The sequence below is a fragment of the Oncorhynchus nerka genome, linkage group LG5 (genome assembly GCF_034236695.1).
Source record: "Oncorhynchus nerka isolate Pitt River linkage group LG5, Oner_Uvic_2.0, whole genome shotgun sequence".
Lineage (NCBI taxonomy): Eukaryota > Metazoa > Chordata > Actinopteri > Salmoniformes > Salmonidae > Oncorhynchus > Oncorhynchus nerka.
The window spans coordinates 55,526,772-55,548,429 of NC_088400.1; the positions used below are offsets into that span (position 1 = coordinate 55,526,772).

General features: G+C 43.9%; 1 protein-coding gene across 1 annotated transcript in view; it reads left to right on the top strand.

Moving 5' to 3' along the window:
• ahr1b (aryl hydrocarbon receptor 1b) overlaps positions 1–21,658 on the top strand; it is a 124,072-nt gene that overhangs the window by 93,933 nt on the left and 8,481 nt on the right. The window contains 2 exon segments of the mRNA XM_065018753.1: positions 7,724–7,833; positions 19,328–19,469. Coding sequence (XP_064874825.1) covers positions 7,724–7,833; positions 19,328–19,469 — 252 coding nt within the window.

Below are 21,658 nucleotides of genomic sequence, written 5' to 3' on the forward strand. Positions count from 1 at the left end.
TCATGTGGCTATAATATGTTTGAAGTAGTGGTAATTCAAACATATTTCAAATCAAATCAAATTTTATTTGTCACATACACATGGTTAGCAGATGTTAATGCGAGTGTAGCGAAATGCTTGTGCTTCTAGTTCCGACAATGCAGTAATAACCAACAAGTAATCTAGCTAACAATTCCAAAACTACTACCTTATAGACACAAGTGTAAGGGGATAAAGAATATGTACATAAAGATATATGAATGAGTGATGGTACAGAGCGGCATAGGCAAGATACAGTAGATGGTATTGAGTGCAGTATATACATATGAGATGAGTATGTAAACAAAGTGGCATAGTTAAAGTGGCTAGTGATACATGTATTACATAAAGATGCAGTAGATGATATAGAGTACAGTATATACATATACATATGAGATGAATAATGTAGGGTATGTAAACATTATATTAGGTAGCATTTTTTAAAGTGGCTAGTGATATATGTTACATCATTTCCCATCAATTCCCATTATTAAAGTGGCTGGAGTTGAGTCAGTGTTGGCAGCAGCCACTCAATGTTAGTGGTGGCTGTTTAACAGTCTGATGGCCTTGAGATAGAAGTTGTTTTTCAGTCTCTCTGTCCCAGCTTTGATGCACCTGTACTGACCTCGCCTTCTGGATGATAGCGGGGTGAACAGGCAGTGGCTCGGGTGGTTGTTGTCCTTGATGATCTTTATGTCCTTCCTGTGACATCGGGTGGTGTAGGTGTCCTGGAGGGCAGGTAGTTTGCCCCCGGTGATGCGTTGTGCAGACCTTACTACCTGACACCACACTCCGAGGGCCCTCACCTCCTCCCTGTAGGCCGTCTCGTCGTTGTTGGTAATCAAGCCTACCACTGTTGTGTCGTCCGCAAACTTGATTGAGTTGGAGGCGTGCGTGGCCACACAGTCGTGGGTGAACAGGGAGTACAGGAGAGGGCTCAGAACGCACCCTTGTGGGGCCCCAGTGTTGAGGATCAGCGGGGTGGAAATTTTGTTGCCTACCCTCACCACCTGGGGGCGGCCCATCAGGAAGTCCAGTACCCAGTTGCACAGGGCGGGGTCAAGACCCAGGGTCTCGAGCTTGATGACGAGCTTGGAGGGCACTATGGTGTTAAATGCCGAGCTGTAGTCGATGAACAGCATTCTCACATAGGTATTCCTCTTGTCCAGATGGGTTAGGGCAGTGTGCAGTGTGGTTTAGATTGCATCGTCTGTGGACCTATTTGGGCGGTAAGCAAATTGGAGTGGGTGTAGGGTGGAGGTGATATGGTCCTTGACTAGTCTCTCAAAGCACTTCATGATGACGGAAGTGAGTGCTACGGGGCGGTAGTCGTTTAGCTCAGTTACCTTAGCTTTCTTGGGAACAGGAACAATGGTGGCCCTCTTGAAGCATGTGGGAACAACAGACTGTGATAGGGATTGATTGAATATGTCCGTAAACACACCAGCCAGCTGGTCTGCACATGCTCTGAGGGTGCGGCTGGGGATGCCGTCTGGGCCTGTAGCCTTGTCAGGGTTGACACGTTTAAATGTTTTCCTCACGTCGGCTGCAGTGAAGGAGAGTCCGCATGTTTTAGTTGCGGGCCGTGTCAGTGGCACTGTATTGTCCTCAAAGCGGGCAAAAAAGTTGTGTAATATTGACATAAGCTCAGAACCAATTGTGTTTCAAACAAGTTGTTTGTACTTGTATTTCTTTTTGCAATAAAGATGGTGAAGCAACATGTCACGAACTGGCTCAAAGCCCGTAACAAAGGGAGACAACGTGGAGATAAGGAGTAACAAAATATATATTTATTAACTAAAACAACTAAGGAAAATATACAATGGTGTGTGTAATCAGTAATCAGTAGTGTAAGTGAGTGTTTTGCATGCATGAATGTGAGAATGCAGGGTGCCAACGCAAACAAACAAAAAGGCCACCAAGAACCACAACACAATCTACAAAGGTGTCTGCATGGAGAGAGTCTCCTCCATGAATGTGGAAGAGGTCTATTTATCCTGGGAGACACCTGGCCCAGGTGTTTCCCGTTGTTGGTACGATCACCGACTGTAGCTGACGACCCTCTCAACTCCGCCCACCGGCATCCTAATAAGGAAACAAGAACAAAGACAGAATACGGCAGACAGAGTGGGAGGGTCGTCACATTTCCCCCATAAAACCGGGGACCAACAAGGACCCCAAAGCACTTCATGATGACGGAACAACATACCAGCCTCCCTTGAAGCGTCCCAAATTGAAACACACCACAGGCCTCTGTCGTCCCAAATTGACACAGGCCTCTGCACTGTATTGTCCCAAATTGACACAGGCCTCTGAAGCAACATGTCCCAAATTGACACAGGCCTCTGTAATCAGTAATCCCAAATTGACACAGGCCTCTGCATGGAGAGAGTCCCCAAATTGACACAGGCCTCTGACGTCCCAAATTGACACAGGCCTCTGAACAACATACCAGTCCCAAATTGACACAGGCCTCTGCGTCCCAAATTGACACAGGCCTCTGCGTCCCAAATTGACACAGGCCTCTGCGTCCCAAATTGGTGAGGGGTTATGTGTTCACACCTCCACCTGCCCCAACCAACCTCCTCCTCAGACCTCAGCAACCTTTGCGCATAGGAAGCAATATTTAAGAGGAAAGAAGAACACAAGACCAGGAGGGAACAGACAGGAAAGATAGAACATGACAACCCGAAACAATGGTCAGTCATGTAAACATTCAGGAACATGGCACAAAAGACCAACAGCTACAAACTCCAACGAAAAGAACATCAGGGTCCTTCTTAATTTTTACAACTCCCAACGATTCATAGTCACTTCCAACGATTCATAGTCACTTCCAACGATTCATAGTCACTTCCACGAAACAGAATTTCACTAATTTCAATCATTTAAGCTTGTAGTGTTTAGCGATCTTCAACAGCTGTTCTTAAGTACATAATTCTAACAGGTCCTCTGATGGAAAGCGAATGAACATGTATACATGAGACACCATAGTCATAAGTAAATAATCTTGCTCAACTCCTCTGCTGAGCACATCAGACCACAACCAGAGAAATGACAATCACCCTGAGCACCACAGAAGAGAGATGAGATACAGGAGCTTCCCCAAAACCTACAATAACTCAACCCTAGTCTTCGTGCAGATTTGCGGTGGGTATTTACGCACTGTAGCCCGCTGGCAAGGAAATAGAACTCCCCAGCATGCTGGCAAATTCCACCAAGCCACGGACGTGCCCCCGAGACAACTGCTCAGTCCACAGACACCACACAAAAATAACAAACATTTAACCATGCCCAACATGTCCAAAATTGAAACACGTCGCTAAGCCTATCAGGGGAAAAAGGCTATAGCTCCGGGTAGCAAGTTCCACTACCCTACACAAATCTCCTACCGAGGTACACAGCCGATTTACTCACCTCCTCAGACTGACTTCCCAACAGAAAGTAGAACAAGAGTTTCCAGGCTAGGCAAGGCCTGGAAACTAACCATTATACTCTCTCCAAAGCAGCACACAAACCAAACAACAAAGGCAACCAATACTGGGCCGATCACACTCAAACACCATATTCAAACCAAACACGTACCTCCATGGTCTCCCAAACCAATAGTTCAAAGATCCCGGATGAGCCCCCACTTGTCACGAACCGGCTCAAAGCCCGTAACCGAGGGAGACAATGTGGAGATAAGGCGTAGCAAAATATATATTTATTAAATAAGTAACTAAGTATAATATACAATGGTGTGTGTAACCACTAATCAGTAGTGTAAGTGAGTGTTTTGCATGCATGAATGTGATAATGCAGGGTGATGAAAGGTGCCAAAGCAAACAAACAAAAGGCCACCAAGAACCACAACACAATCTACAAAGGTGTCTGCATGGAGAGAGTCTCCTCCATGAATGTGGAAAATGTCTATTTATCCTGGGAGACACCTGGCCCAGGTGTTTCCCATGTAGCTGACGACCCTCTCAACTCCGCCCACCGGCATCCTAATAAGGAAACAAGAACAAAGACAGAATACGGCAGACAGAGTGGGAGGGTCGTCACACAACATTAATACAAATGTACAATAGGCATAGGTCTAAAAATACATACAGCCAAATGATACATAGTTTGCAGTACAATATCAACATAGATACTGTAGTAGGTGAAAGCTGTGTGCTGGAAAGCCTTGGTAGAGCATGGGTGCTCGTGAATTTCCTTTCTTTTTTCGGCTTCAGACCAATGCCTATTCTCACTTAAAAATATATTTTTAAATGTTTATTTCCGTGTTTTTTACACCGGAAGGTGATTATGCAACATTATTATACAACATTATAATTAAGCAATAAGACCAGAGGGGGTGAAGTATATGGCCAATATAAGGGCTGTTCTTTCCACGACACAATGCGGAGTGCCCGGATACAGCCCTTAGCTGTGGTATATTGGTCATATACCACAAACCCCTTAGGTGCCTTATAGCTATTATAAACTGGTTACCAACATAATTAGAAAAGTACAAATAAAGGTTTTGTCATACCCGTAGTATACGGTCTGATATTCCACAGCATTCAGCCAATCAGCATTCAGGGCACAAACCACCCAGTTTATAATACAACATAACACATGCTCTCCTTGTGAACCCTCACAATGTCATGTGTTTTATCAATCGATTTATTGATAAGATCCCAGCTTATACTCCTACTGATCATTGCTCAAAGCAAATTGGCAAGAGCAAGGAAACAAAGAGTGAAGCAAATATTTACTATGCGATTATACAATGTAGCTGGCTAGATGGCTACAGGAGCGCAAAATATGGATGAGCTGTCCGCAATGGAAGGGTTCTGAAAAATGATTTCTTGCCAAGGCGAGAAGTGATTGTGAATATATCATAGTCATCCACCTCGGTGGAAACGTCTTGGGACACATAAAGGGGACAGCCCTGGTGCGTCAGACACCAGCTGATTAGGAGGTAGTCATCCGAATGTTCCCAGGACATCGGTGGTCTACTCTGTCATCACACAGTAAAGGAGTTGGATGTTTCAGTGGGAGGAGGACATCAACAAGTGCATAGAGATGGCCAGGCACTCTGTCAACCAGCTGGTGTTTGCAATTCTCCGTGACAGGCGCATGCACACAGTTGGCCACTTTGCCATAAATCACTACGTCCTTGGGCATTACCGTAGGGCAGGGTTTCCCAAACTTGGTCCTGTAGTCCCCCCCTGGATGCAAGTTTTAGTTTTTGCCCTAGCACTACACAGCTGATTCAAATAATCAAAGCTTGATAATGAGTTGGTTATTTGAATCATCTGTGTAGTGCTAGGACAAAAACAAAGGGAGGGATGGCTTGATAGTCTGAGAGCTGATCGTTCCTCCGTTCTAGCAAGATGCACACAGTAGTACACACCCCTTGCCTGCCTCTCCACAAAGTCAAAGGCTATTTTAAGAGCTACCTAATAAATGTAAATAAGTGTGTGTGTGAGGGAGGGAGGGAGGGAGGGAGGGAGGGAGGGAGGGGGCTGTCAAAACTATAAATGAAAGAATGGTCAAAATATGTATGGTATGCTACAAATTCCAATTTGTTATGGCTAATGTTAGCTAGGTGGCTAACACTAATGTTAGCTAGGTGTCTAACGTTTGCTAGGCTAGGGGTTAAGGTTAGGAGTGAGGTTAAGGGTTAAGGTTGCAAAGTATATTAGCTAAAAAAGTAGTAAGTAGTTGCAAAGTTGGTAGTTAGCTAAAATGCCAAAGTTGTTCAAGATTTGAACAACTTTTGAGTTGCTAGACATCTGCGTTATATGCCCATCCTTCCACCCCGACCAACCACCCTCGAGACTTTTCCTATTTCCGAAGTAAATCTCTATTTGTGATGGCATGTTATAGAAGGATCCAGACACTTTTTTTGTGATTTGGTTTGTTTTTGAGAACATGCCATTTTACATCAAAAATAGAGATTTACTTCAGAAATAGGAAAAGTCTCCTTCAAGTAACCTTCTGTCTGATGTAACCATACCAAACGTAACATAAGATACTTATTTCAGTGTCCTGGATAAACATTTACTATGTTACGTCTAGTCTATGAGACTGACTGGCACACAAGAAGTCACTAAGCAAGCAATGATTCTGATGTTGTTGTTTTAACCTGGTGCAGCTTGTGGATGGCGATTTCAGATTTTCTGTGAACACACGGAAAAGTAAAATGACACTGTGTTGATCAGTCAGCACACATTTGGATTAGAAATGTCAAGACGGCAGGATAGGTAGTTTATGCTGGAGCTGGAATTTATTTGAGAAGTGTTTGAAACAGCGATGCTGTCAGTCTGGTAAACATGCACAACCGAGGTTCTGTTTACGTGTGTGTTTGGGGTTCAACCATTTACTATATGCAGTTCAACATAGCTAACTTACTATTTCTTAACAATGCTATTTGTTTTCTTGGCTATGGTTTGTGTTTTGGTCTTGGTTGTTCTTAGTCTGGGGAAATGTAGCGTAACTAACTGCAGTGTTTATCCTGTCTGAAATCTGGCTACCTCGTTTTAGCGTTACCGTAGCTTGGTACGTACAATGCAGATGAATGTGATCAGCGTGGCAGTTTTCCCAAAGTTTTGTGGTTTTAAACTTAACTTTAACTAGCTATATGTTTTGTGTAAGAATGTATTATATATTGTGGTGCATGAACTGACCATACACGTTATCTAATGTTACAGTATAACGTTTGCCAAGGTTACTTAGCTAGATACATTTAATTGGCTATCATATTTGTTCTCCAATTTACACGTGTGTCTAGATCAGCAGTTTACACATGATGACTTTAGCCTTATGTGAAAAACCCTACGTGTCAAAATATAGCTAGCTAGCTTTCATCACTTGTTGGTTAGCTAACTTACCTTACCAACGCTAGCGCTCATCTTACTTGTATAATGTTACGGTAGCCAGCTAGCTAAACAAAACAAAACCACATTCATTGGCTAGCTACCTGTATTTGCCTGTTGGTTAGCTAGTTAGCTTTCAGCGGACTGGTGTTAGCTACAGAAGCTAGCAGTTGGACTTTGTACAAGTAACGTCAGCTACCTAGCTAATCAAAATATCCGTTTGCATTCATTGATTAACCTTAGCTTGAATACCACCATATAGCTAGCCATATACATTAGACTAGGTTTGCTCATCTACACTTCATATGACTGGCAGGTGGGGCAAGCAGCTCTGTTGTTGCCGAGCAACCAACCCAGTGTTAGGACTATGAGTTTCGGCTAAAGATGTTAGCATTGTCAGCTACAAAAAAGGTAGATGATCGTTGTTTCTTAACAGACGCAAATGTGCATGTGAGAGCGATAATTTATACATTTAATAAAAACTGTTGCACCTACAAACTTAGTCAAGCCGGCGTTTTTCTAAAGCCCAATAGTCACTTTATGGACTCTTTAGTCTTGTTTTCATCCAGCGTCTAGGATTTAAGATGGGTAGGCGCAATAAATACTTTAAAAAATAAATTGCTAACTGCCCTATAAAAAAATCTGCAGTTAAAAAATCTGGCATGTGGTTCTCGGTAAAGGACGAAAGGCTCATGACGAGAGGCGGATGAGTGTGTTGTGTACCTACAAGTTGATTTGGGATTTTCATTGAGGTTGGTGTCATATTTAACACTGAGCTTCAACCAATGCCTATAATAGACGACTATTGTCTCGTCTATAATAATGGTGTTTTTGTGTATCTTATTGCATTGCAGGGGGAAGATCGTGCTGGGCTACACTGAGGCTGAGCTCCGGGTTCGAGGCTCTGGATACCAGTTTATCCATGCAGCTGATATGCTCTACTGTGCTGAGAACCACGTCCGCAGTAAGGCTTTTACTATGACATCTCTACCTTTTAATAATAATAATGGAATATTCCAAATAACATTGGTTTAGAACAGTAACTTGACAATTTAACTTGATGTGCACTACATGGCCAAAAGTATGCTCGTCGAACATCTCATTCCAATATCATGGGCATTAATATGGACTTGGTCCGCCCTTTGCTACTATAACAGCCTCCACTGTTCTGCGAAGGCTTTCCACTAGATGTTGGAACATTGCTGCAGGGACTTGCTTCCATTCAGCCACAAGAGCATTAGTGAGGTCGGCACTGATCAGTCGGCATTCCAATTCATCCCAAAGATGGATTTGAGTTCAGAGCTATGTGCAGGCCAGTCTTCCACACCGATCTCTTCCACGTTCTTCCACACCGATCTCAACAAACCATTTATGTATGGACCTCTCTTTGTGTACGGGGGCATTGTCATGCTGAAACAGGACACTTTTGTGAAACATCACAGCACAGTTGAAAAATATATGGCAAATGGAAATCAAAAAGAGATGGTGTTAAGAGACAGATGGGAGATGATGAGTGGAGCTACAGGGTGGGATTAATAACAACAAGATGACTCATGTCAAATATACTGTGTCCATAAAATGTGTATAGGTTCAGAGCTTTTGTGAAACAGCACAGTTATATAGCAAAACAGAAATCCAACTGGATGAGCTTCAGCGATAGATTGGAGGGGTTTGATGGTAGCTGAAGGACGGGATTGAAAACCAACAAAAAATAACTATTGTAAAACACTGTGTCTGTAAAATATACAGTACCAGTCCAACGTTTGGACACACCTACTCATTCAAGGGATTTTCTTAATTTATACTATTTTCTACATTGTAGAAAAATAGTGAAGACATCAACACTATGAACTAACTTCCGGCGCCGACAGAGATGGCCGCCTCGCTTCGCATTCCTAGGAAACCATGCAGTTTTTTGTTTTTTTACGTGTTATTTCTTACATTAGTACCCCAGGTCATCTTAGGTTTCATTACATACAGTCGAGAAGAACTACTGAATATAAGATCAGCGTCAACTCACCATCAGTACGACCAAGAATATGATTTTCGCGACGCGGATCCTGTGTTCTGCCTTTCAACCAGGACAACGGAATGGATCCCATGCGAAGACCCAAAAAAACGACTCCGTAAAAGAGGGAAACGAGGTGGTCTTCTGGTCAGACTCCGGAGACGGGCACATCGTGCACCACTCCCTAGCATTCTTCTCGCCAATGTCCAGTCTCTTGACAACAAGGTTGATGAAATCCGAGCAAGGGTAGCATTCCAGAGGGACATCAGAGACTGTAACGTTCTTTGCTTCACGGAAACATGGCTCACTGGAGAGACGCTATCGGAGGCGGTGCAGCCAGCGGGTTTCTCCACGCATCGCGCCGACAGAAACAAACATCTTTCTGGTAAGAAGAGGGGCGGGGGCGTATGCCTTATGGCTAACGAGACATGGTGTGATGAAAGAAACATACAGGAACTCAAATCCTTCTGTTCACCTGATTTAGAATTACTCACAATCACTCACAATCACTGTGATTATACTCTTCGATTATAATCACAGCCGTACATATTCCCCCCCAAGCAGACACATCGATGGCTCTGAACGAACTTTATTTGACTCTTTGCAAACTGGAATCCATTTATCCGGAGGCTGCATTCATTGTAGCTGGGGATTTTAACAAGGCTAATCTGAAAACAAGACTCCCTAAATTTTATCAGCATATCGATTGCGCAACCAGGGGTGGAAAAACCTTGGATCATTGTTACTCTAACTTCCGCGACGCATATAAGGCCCTGCCCCGCCCTCCTTTCGGAAAAGCTGACCACGACTCCATTTTGTTGATCCCTGCCTACAGACAGAAACTAAAACAAGAAGCTCCCACGCTGAGGTCTGTCCAACGCTGGTCCGACCAAGCTGACTCCACACTCCAAGACTGCTTCCATCACGTGGACTGGGATATGTTTCGTATTGCGTCAGATAACAACATTGACGAATACGGTGATTCGGTGTGCGAGTTCATTAGAACGTGCGTTGAAGATGTTGTTCCCATAGCAACGATTAAAACATTCCCTAACCAGAAACCGTGGATTGATGGCAGCATTCGCGTGAAACTGAAAGCGCGAATCACCGCTTTTAATCAGGGCAAGGTGACTGGTAACATGACCGAATATAAACAGTGCAGCTATTCCCTCCGCAAGGCTATCAAACAAGCTAAGCGTCAGTATAGAGACAAAGTAGAATCTCAATTCAACGGCTCAGACACAAGAGGTATGTGGCAGGGTCTACAGTCAATCACGGACTACAAGAAGAAAACCAGCCCAGTCACGGACCAGGATGTCTTGCTCCCAGGCAGACTAAATAACTTTTTTGCCCGCTTTGAGGACAATACAGTGCCACTGACACGGCCTGCAAAGAAAACATGCGGACTCTCCTTCACTGCAGCCGAGGTGAGTAAGACATTTAAACGTGTTAACCCTCGCAAGGCTGCAGGCCCAGACGGCATCCCCAGCCGCACCCTCAGAGCATGCGCAGACCAGCTGGCCGGTGTGTTTACGGACATATTCAATCAATCCCTATACCAGTCTGCTGTTCCCACATGCTTCAAGAGGGCCACCATTGTTCCTGTTCGCAAGAAAGCTAAGGTAACTGAGCTAAACGACTACCGCCCCGTAGCACTCACTTCCGTCATCATGAAGTGCTTTGAGAGACTAGTCAAGGACCATATCACCTCCACCCTACCTGACACCCTAGACCCACTCCAATTTGCTTACCGCCCAAATAGGTCCACAGACGATGCAATCGCAACCACACTGCACACTGCCCTAACCCATCTGGACAAGAGGAATACCTATGTGAGAATGCTGTTCATCGACTACAGCTCGGCATTCAACACCATAGTACCCTCCAAGCTCGTCATCAAGCTCGAGACCCTGGGTCTCGACCCCGCCCTGTGCAACTGGGTACTGGACTTCCTGACGGGCCGCCCCCAGGTGGTGAGGGTAGGCAACAACATCTCCACCCCGCTGATCCTCAACACTGGGGCCCCACAAGGGTGCGTTCTGAGCCCTCTCCTGTACTCCCTGTTCACCCACGACTGCGTGGCCACGCACGCCTCCAACTCAATCATCAAGTTTGCGGACGACACAACAGTGGTAGGCTTGATTACCAACAACGACGAGAGGGAGGAGGTGAGGGCCCTCGGAGTGTGGTGTCAGGAAAATAACCTCACACTCAACGTCAACAAAACTAAGGAGATGATTGTGGACTTCAGGAAACAGCAGAGGGAACACCCCCCTATACACATTGATGGGACAGTAGTTGAGAGGGTAGTAAGTTTTAAGTTCCTCGGCGTACACATCACAGACAAACTGAATTTGTCCACCCACACAGACAGCATCGTGAAGAAGGCGCAGCAGCGCCTCTTCAACCTCAGGAGGCTGAAGAAATTTGACTTGTCACCAAAAGCACTCACAAACTTCTACAGATGCACAATCGAGAGCATCCTGTCGGGCTGTATCACCGCCTGGTACGGCAACTGCTCCGCCCACAACTGTAAGGCTCTCCAGAGGGTAGTGAGGTTTGCACAACGCATCACCGGGGGCAAACTACCTGCCCTCCAGGACACCTACACCACCCGATGTCACAGGAAGGCCATAAAGATCATCAAGGACAACAACCACCGGAGCCACTGCCTGTTCACCCCGCTATCATCCAGAAGGCGAGGTCAGTACAGGTGCATCAAAGCTGGGACCGAGAGACTGAAAAACAGCTTCTATCTCAAGGCCATCAGACTGTTAAACAGCCACCACTAACATTGAGTGGCTGCTGCCAACACACTGACTCAACTCCAGCCACTTTAATAATGGGAATTGATGGGAAATGATGTAAAATATATCACTAGCCACTTTAAACAATGCTACCTAATATAATGTTACATACCCTACATTATTCATCTCATATGCATACGTATATACTGTACTCTATATCATCTACTGCATCCTTACGTAATACATGTATCACTAGCCACTTTAACTATGCCACTTTGTTTACATACTCATCTCATATGTATATACTGTACTCTATACCATCTACTGTATCTTGCCTATGCTGCTCTGTACCATCACTCATTCATATATCTTTATGTACATATTCTTTATCCTCTTACACTGTGTATAAGACAGTAGTTTTGGAATTGTTAGTTAGATTACTTGTTGGTTATTACTGCATTGTCGGAACTAGAAGCACAAGCATTTCGCTACACTCGCATTAACATTTGCTAACCATGTGTATGTGACAAATAAAATTTGATTTGATTTTGAAATAACACATATGGGGTCATGTAGTAACCATAAAAGTGTTAAACAAACGCAGAGGATGAGAGGAATAAAAACAAGTACTAATGGTATTTGGCCCAGATGTACTGCAAGGACTTCTGATTGGTCAACCCCAGGCTAGGGTGGGGGGTTATAAATGGCATCCTGTCCTTTGTTCTGTGGAGAAAAGCTGAGGACAGGGGAGACTGAACATCTACCTCCTAGCATAACATCTATGGTATGTCCTTCTCAAATAAACCTATTTTTTTTCCCCTGATTTGCTTTGGAGTTTGCGTTATTGAAGAATGACATAAATTGCTAACAGTAGCAACCCTTTGCCTTGATGACAGCTTTGCACACTCTTGGCATTCTCTCAACCAGCTTCACCTGGAATGCTTTTCCAACAGTGTTAAAGGAGTTCCCACATATGCTGAGCACTTGTTGGCTGCTTTTCCTTCACTCTGCAATCCAACTTATCCCAAACCATCTCAATTGGTTTGAGGTCGGGTGATTGTGATCTGATGCAGGACTCCATCACTCTCCATCTTCGTTAAATCGCCCTTACACAGCCTGGTGGTGTGTTGGGTCATTGTCCTGTTGAAAAACAAATGATAGTCCCACTAAGCGCAAACCAGGTGGGATGGGGTATCACTGCAGAATGCTGTCGTAGCCATGCTGGTTGTGTGCCTTGAATTCTAAATAAATCATTGACAGTGTCACCAACATAGCACTGCTCACACCATCACACCTCCTCTTCCCATGTTTCACGGTGGGGGGAACCACACATGAGGAAATCATCTGTTCACCTACTCTGCGTCTCACAAAGACATGGCGGTTGGAACCAAAAATCTCAAATTTGGACTCCTCAGACCAAAGGACAGATTTCTACTGGTCTAATGCTTGTGTTTCTTGACCCAAGCAAGTCTCTTCTTACTGGTGTCCTTAAGTAGTGGTTTCTTGGCAGCAATTAGACCACGAAGGCCTGATTCTCGCAGTCTCCTCTGAACAGATGAGGTTGAGATGTATCTGTTACTTGAACTCTGTGAAGCATTTATTTGGTCTGCAATTTCTGAGGCAGGTACCTCTAATGAACTTGTTCTCTGCAGCAGAGGTAACTCTGGGTCTTCCTTTCCTGTGGCGGTCCTCATGAGAGGCAGTTTCATCATAGTGCTGGATTGTTTTTGCGACTGCACTTGAAGAAACATTCAAAGTTCTTGATATTTTCCAGATTGACTGACCTTCAAAGTAGTGATGGACTGTCGTTTCTCTTTGCTTATTTTAGCTGTTCTTGCCATGACATGGACTTGGTCTTTTATCAAATAGGGCTATCTTCTGTATACCACCCCTACCTTGTAACAACACAACTGATTGGTGCAAACTCATTAAGAAGGAAGGAAATTCCACAAACTAACTTTTAACAAGGCACACCTGTTAACTGAAATGCATTCATGGTGACTACCTCATGAAGCTGGTTGAGAGAATGCCAAGAGTGAGCAAAGCTGTCATTAAGTCGAAGGGTGGCTACTTTGAAGAATCTCAAATATAAAATATATTTAGATTTGTTTAACACTTTTTTTGTTACTCCATGATTCCATATGTGTTATTTCATAGTTTTGATGTCGTCACTATTATACCACAATGTAGAAATTTGTAAAAATATAGAAAACCCCTCGAATGAGTAGGTGTGTCCAAACTTTTGACTGGTACTGTATGTAGTATGAATAAGCTTGAAGTAGAAGCCTAGGTGTTGTTGTCCACTAGTTTACTCAAATTAGGAGAGGGGTAGTAGGGTTAGGGGAAAATAAAAAAGGAAAATCTATTTTAAGAGATTGAAAATCATGCAGACAATTAAATTGATGGAATCTACCATCTATCTGCAATATTAAAGCTGATCTACCCCCCCAAAAAATGTTTTATAAAAAACAAACATTTAAAGGGCCTTCCCCAAACGTTGGAAGCACAGACTCGTCTAAAATGTCATTGTATGGATGTAGCGTTAAGATACGTTCTCCTGGCATCCGCCAAACACAGATTCGTCCGTCGGACTGCCAGATGGTGAAGCGTGATTCACCACTCCAGAGAACGTGTTTCCACTTTTATTTTTATTTCACCTTTATTTAACCAGGTAGGCTAGTTGAGAACAAGTTCTCATTTACAACTGCAACCTGGCCAAGATAAAGCAAAGCAGTTCGACACATACAACAACGCAGAGTTACACATGGCATAAACAAACATACAGTCAATAGTACAGTAGGAAAAAAAGTATATTTAGTGTGTGCAAATGAGGTAAGATAACGGAGGTAAGGCAATAAAATAGGCTATAGTGGCGAGGTAATTACGATATAGCAATTAAACACTGGATGGATAGATGTGCAGAAGATGAATGTGCAAGTAGAGATACTGGGGTGCAAAGGAGCAAGATAAATACATAAATACAGTATGGAGATGAGGTAGTTGGATGGGCTATTTACAGATGGGCTATGTACAGGTGCAATGATCTGTGAGCTGCTCTGACAGCTGGTGCTTGAAGATAGTGAGGGAGATAAGAGTCTCCAGCTTCAGCTATTTTTGCAGTTTGTTCCAGTCATTGGCAGCAGAGAACTGGAAGGAAAGGCGGCCAAAGTAGGAATTGGCTTTGGGGGTGACCCGTGAAATATACCTGCTGGAGCATGTGCTCTGGGTGGGTGCTGCTATGGTGACCAGTGATAAGGCGGGGCTTTACCTAGCAACGACTTGTAGATGACCTGGAGCCAGTGGGTTTTGGCGACGAGTATGAAGCGAGGGCCAGCCAACCAGAGCATACAGGTCATAGTGGTGACAAAATGGATGGCACTGTGATAGACTGCATCCAATTTGTTGAGTAGAGTGTTGGAGGCTATTTTGTAAATGACATCGCCGAAGTCGAGGATCGGTAGGATAGTCAGTTTTACGAGGGTATGTTTGGCAGCATGAGTGAAGGATGCTTTGATGCGAAATAGGAAGCCAATTCTAGATTTAATTTTGGATTGGAGATGCTTAATGTGGGTCTGGAAGGCAAGTTTATAGTCTAACCAGACACCTAGGTATTTGTAGTTGTCCACATAAGTCAGAACCATCCAGAGTAGTGATGCTGGACGAGCGGGCAGGTGCAGTCAGCGATCGGTCGAAGAGCATGCATTTAGTTTTACTTGCATTTAAGAGCAGTTGGAGGCCACGGAAGGAGAGTTGTATGGCATTGAAGCTTGTCTGGAGGTTAGTTAGCACAGTGTCCAAAGAAGGGCCAGAAGTGTACATAATGGTGTCGTCTGTGTAGAGGTGGATCAGAGAATCACCAGCAGCAAGAGCGACATCATTGATGTATACAGAGAAAAGAGTCAGCTCGAGAATTGAACCCTGTGGCACCCCCATAGAGACTGCCAGAGGTCCGGACAACAGGCCCTCCGATTTGACACACTGAACTCTAACAGAGAAGTAGTTGGTGAACCAGGGGAGGCAGTCATTTGAGAAACCAAGGCTGTTGAGTCTGCCAATAAGAATGTGGTGATTGACAGAGACGAAAGCCTTGGCCAGGTCGATGAATACGGCTGCACAGTATTGTCTCTTATCGATGGCAGTTATGATATCGTTTAGGACCTTGACCATGGCTGAAGTGCACCCATGGCCAGCTCGGAAGCCAGATTGCATAGCTGAGAAGGTACGGTGGGATTCGAAATGGTCTGTGATTTGTTTGTTAACTTGGCTTTCGGAGACCTTTGAAAGGCAGGGTAGGATAGATATAGGTAGCAGTTTGGGTGAAGAGTGTCGCCCCCTCTGAAGAGGGGGATGACCGCGGCAGCTTTTCAATTTTTGGGAATCTCAGACGATACAAAAGAGCGGTTGAACAGGCTAGTAATTGGGGTTGCAACAATTTCGGCAGGTAATTTTATAAAGAGAGGGTCTAGATTGCCTAGCCCGGCTGATTTGTAGGGGTCCAGATTTTGCCGGTCCGGTGTCCAATGGCAGTGAGCTTTACTACACTCCAGCCAACGCTTGGCATTGCGCATGGTGATCTTAGGCTTGTGTGCGGCTGCTCGTCCATGGAAATGGAGATTGGAGATTGCATGGCTATGTGTTCGATTTTCTACAGCTCTCAGCAACGGGTGTGGCTGAAATAGCCAAATCCACTCATTTGAATGGGTGTCCACATACTTATGTAGTGTATACTTGTGGGGCGGCAGGTAGCCCAGTGGTTAGAGCGTTGGACTTGTAACCGAAAAGTTGGAAAATCACATCCCCGAGCTGACAAGATAAAAATCTGTTCTTCTACCTCCTGAAGGCAGTTAACCCACTGTTCCTAGGCCATCATTTAAAATAAGAATTTGTTCTTAACTGACTTGCCTAGTTAAATAAAGATAAAAACAATAAAATATTAGTACTACATAGAGCTATCTAATATATGTATTTATGTGCAGGAAGCTAACTACATGTGGGTTAGAAATATTATCTGAGGCAGACTGGACACCACACGCAGACTGGACACCACACGCAGACACTCCTCTGTTGTTTGCTGAGAGAGAGAGAGAGAGACTGGGGCTCTGTTCACAAACACAAGCACACCCTACAGAGCCCCAGGACAACAGCACAATTAGACCCAACCAAATCATGAGAAAACAAAAAGATAATTACTTAACACATTGGAAAGAATTAACAAAAAAACAGAGCAAACTAGAATGCTATTTGGCCCTAAACAGAGAGTACACAGCGGCAGAATACCTGACCACTGTGACTGACCCAAAATTAAGGAAAGCTTTGACTATGTACAGACTCAGTGAGCATAGCCTTGCTATTGAGAAAGGCCGCCGTAGGCAGACATGGCTCTCAAGAGAAGACAGGCTATGTGCTCACTGCCCACAAAATGAGGTGGAAACTGAGCTGCACTTCCTAACCTCCTGCCCAATGTATGACCATATTAGAGATACATATTTCCCCCAGATCACACAGATCCACAAAGAATTCGAAAACAAATCCAATTTTGAAAAACTCCCATATCTACTGGGTGAAATTCCACAGTGTGCCATCACAGCAGCAAGATTTGTGACCTGTTGCCACGAGAAAAGGGCAACCAGTGAAGAACAAACACCATTGTAAATACAACCCATATTTATGCTTATTTATTTTATCTTGTGTCCTTTAACTATTTGTACATTGTATATATATATATATATATATATATATATATATATATATATATATAATATGACATTTGTAATGTCTTTACTGTTTTGAAACTTCTGTATGTGTAATGTTTACTGTTCATTTTTGTTGTTTTTCACCTTATATATTCACTTGGTATGTTGTCTACCTCACTTGCTTTGGCAATGTTAACACATGTTTCCCATGCCAATAAAGCCCTTGAATTGAATTGAATTGAGAGAGAGAGAGTACAATCGTTCAGCAGTAACAGTGTCCTACTTACAGTAGCATGTAAACACAATGACCCTGTTCTAACCATTGAACATTAAGCATCAGCTTCACTGCTCTTCACACACTCCATACTGCTCAGTGGTCGATGGCTAATATAACTCCCCCATCTCTCTAAGTTTACAATATCACCCCTTCCATCTCTCTGAGTTTATAGTACATAACAAATCGAGCTCTCTGAGTTTAAATACTGGAGGGGACAATTTGCCTAATGAAAGTGTTAAAATAGTCTAGTGAGTGCAAAGACAAGCATGATGTTGTTAATATCAACAACAACAAAAAATCCAGTATTCATTGTTGGACAGATGGTTATTTCAGTACAGTATATGCTGCCTTTTCAAAACTTTTGACTCACAACCTTTCATTGCTTTTAGAAAGTAGTCCAGGGTAGTAGGTCGGTATGTTTAAAAGACATGTAGGCGGAGCTTTGATTGGCAAACTGTCCAAGAGTTAGTAGAAGTCTGGTTGCGTCCTTAATAGTCTCTCCTTTCTCCCAAAGTGTACACTTGTTCACTTCCCTTCATGGATTTGAAAGGAAATGACTGGTGTATTAAACTCCCTCTAGCCCATGCCTACAGCAATCCAATGCTTTTACATTGGTTGAGAGTAGTGAACCAGTGCACACTTCAGGAGGGATTATTGGGACAAACAATATAGACGGCTTTGGGTGACAAACGTCACAAAAATGATGCGCGCACATCGATGTGGCCGGAAGCCACGCGGTTTTTATGATTATGAGCGGTCGGGTAACTAGCAACAATGGCTAAAAGCTGCCTTGTGGGGAACCGTAGGTGGCTTGTTTCAGCTAGTTTTTATCTTGTTGTTGATACCATGTCTTGTTATGAGGTGTTTTGACAGATTTCATGTCGATTCTAATATGGCAAAACAATTCACTAGCTAGTTAACCAGCAACTCTAACGATGTATTTGAGAGACAGGTGCTCATTGTGCACATTAATTCATGTTTTCAATTAACATTTGGAAACAAAATGTAGTCTACATGTTGTCAGCAATTTAAGCCGATCCCGTCTGTTTTGCCTCATAGTTAAGCGCTCAACGGTTTTTGTTGCTAAACAACCAACCCGTCTCTGTGGGACACATGGTTGGTTAGAGTAGAGAATATGTTTACACATAATCCAGATTATGGAGGAGATTGTGCAAAGCCCAGAGCAGATTAGAGCAGAGTGGTGAACTGGGGCCACATATCCATATCAGGAATGGAATAAAGATCCAAAGTCCACCAGTGTCCACTGAAAGTGACACACGAGTTTCAGCAGCACTGCAGGGGAACACATTGGGTGTAAATCTCTTTACTGCAAGCCTCTCTTTAGAACAATGTGTCGACGGTGTCTCACACCTGTGTCCATTCGCCACCATGAACCTACTCCGGAAAGCTGCACAGTTGAGACGTGCTCTACTCCACAACACGCCTTGCAAAGACAACAATAGGCCAATTGGGTGAAGGATCAAGGAGTGTGTGTGTGTGTGTGTGTACATTTAGAAGTGTGATGGTGCATAGGTGCATGTACACTCGCATGCAAACAGCATCTTTCGGCAGACTTGCTTTTGTAAGCGTCGTGAGTGTGTAGGGGTTGGTTCCATGCATGGGTGCACATATGCACTGTGTTGCCTATGTGCATAATAGCCTATGTTCAGTTATGACCATACAATCATTGGTTCTGATACATCCCCCTGACTCGGTGTCGTATGCGATTCCAGTGATCAAGACAGGAGAGAGCGGGCTGACGGTGTTCAGACTGCTCACTAAGGATAACCGCTGGAGGTGGGTCCAAGCCAACGCCAGACTGGTCTACAAGAACGGCAAGCCTGACTACATTATCGCCACCCAGAGGCCCCTGGTGTAAGTGCAGCTTTAGCCCACCTGTTTGTATGAAAGATTTCAATGAGGTGAATGTAATGTGTAATCCTTAACAGTCAGAGCTCTTTAGTCCATAGTGTTAGGGACTTTTGTCCAAATAGTAGTCCCTAGTGTTCTGGTAAGCTATGTCTCGTCCTCCTCTTGTTCCCAGTGAGTAAGAGGGAGGACAGTAGATTGGATTTCATCACGTTAATAAAATCCTCGCGACCCCAAATATATGGGGGGGAAAAATGTAATTCACAGGAAATGTTTACTTTTGTGGGGCTTTGACAGTCAATCATTTAAATAATTTATCTTATATATATATATATATATCCCATATCCCCATATTGTGTCTGAGCATCTCAGGGTCAGGGGGCGTGGTCATCAGTGCGTACCGCGTCTCTCCTGTCACATCCAACCTGGATAGATATTTGGTTTTAATGCAGATGAGGGCTCTGAATCAGCATACCATGAGTTTTAATGCTCTGAGGGAGACTGCATTGTATTCCCTTCGAGTCAAGAACCAAAACGTCTCCATAGTGACCGGTGAATGCATTGTATTCCCTTCGAGTCAAGAACCAAAACGTCTCCATAGTGACCGGTGAATGCATTGTATTCCCTTCGAGTCAAGAACCAAAACGTCTCCATAGTGACCGGTGAATGCATTGTATTCCCTTCGAGTCAAGAACCAAAACGTCCCCATAGTGACCGGTGAATGCATTGTATTCCATTCGAGTCAAGAACCAAAACGTCTCCATAGTGACCGGTGAATGCATTGTATTCCCTTCGAGTCAAGAACCAAAACGTCTCCATAGTGACCGGTGAATGCATTGTATTCCCTTCGAGTCAAGAACCAAAACGTCTCCATAGTGACCGGTGAATGCATTGTATTCCCTTCGAGTATAGAACCAAAACGTCTCCATAGTGACCGGTGAATGCATTGTATTCCCTTCGAGTATAGAACCAAAACGTCTCCATAGTGACCGGTGAATGCATTGTATTCCCTTCGAGTATAGAACCAAAACGTCTCCATAGTGACCGGTGAATGCATTGTATTCCCTTCGAGTCAAGAACCAAAACGTCTCCATAGTGACCGGTGAATGCATTGTATTCCCTTCGAGTCAAGAACCAAAACGTCTCCATAGTGACCGGTGAATGCATTGTATTCCCTTCGAGTATAGAACCAAAACGTCTCCATAGTGACCGGTGAATGCATTGTATTCCCTTCGAGTCAAGAACCAAAACGTCTCCATAGTGACCGGTGAATGCATTGTATTCCCTTCGAGTCAAGAACCAAAACGTCTCCATAGTGACCGGTGAATGCATTGTATTCCCTTCGAGTATAGAACCAAAACGTCTCCATAGTGACCGGTGAATGCATTGTATTCCCTTCGAGTCAAGAACCAAAACGTCTCCATAGTGACCGGTGAATGCATTATATTCCATTCGAGTCAAGAACCAAAACGTCTCCATAGTGACCGGTGAATGCATTGTATTCCCTTCGAGTATAGAACCAAAACGTCTCCATAGTGACCGGTGAATGCATTGTATTCCCTTCGAGTATAGAACCAAAACGTCTCCATAGTGACCGGTGAATGCATTGTATTCCCTTCGAGTATAGAACCAAAACGTCTCCATAGTGACCGGTGAATGCATTGTATTCCCTTCGAGTATAGAACCAAAACGTCTCCATAGTGACCGGTGAATGCATTGTATTCCCTTCGAGTCAAGAACCAAAACGTCTCCATAGTGACCGGTGAATGCATTGTATTCCCTTCGAGTATAGAACCAAAACGTCTCCATAGTGACCGGTGAATGCATTGTATTCCCTTCAAGTATAGAACCAAAACGTCTCCATAGTGACCGGTGAATGCATTGTATTCCCTTCGAGTATAGAACCAAAACGTCTCCATAGTGACCGGTGAATGCATTGTATTCCCTTCGAGTCAAGAACCAAAACGTCTCCATAGTGACCGGTGAATGCATTGTATTCCCTTCGAGTATAGAACCAAAACGTCTCCATAGTGACCGGTGAATGCATTGTCTGCAGCATTCGGTCACATGGCAGCTTGATCAGCTGTTCAATTTCACTTCCCGGCATGTCAACTGAACCAGGATCACACAGATTTCGCTGATTTGTTATATAATTTGTTTGTATTTCCCCTGCATGCTTGTGTTCAATTCGTTCA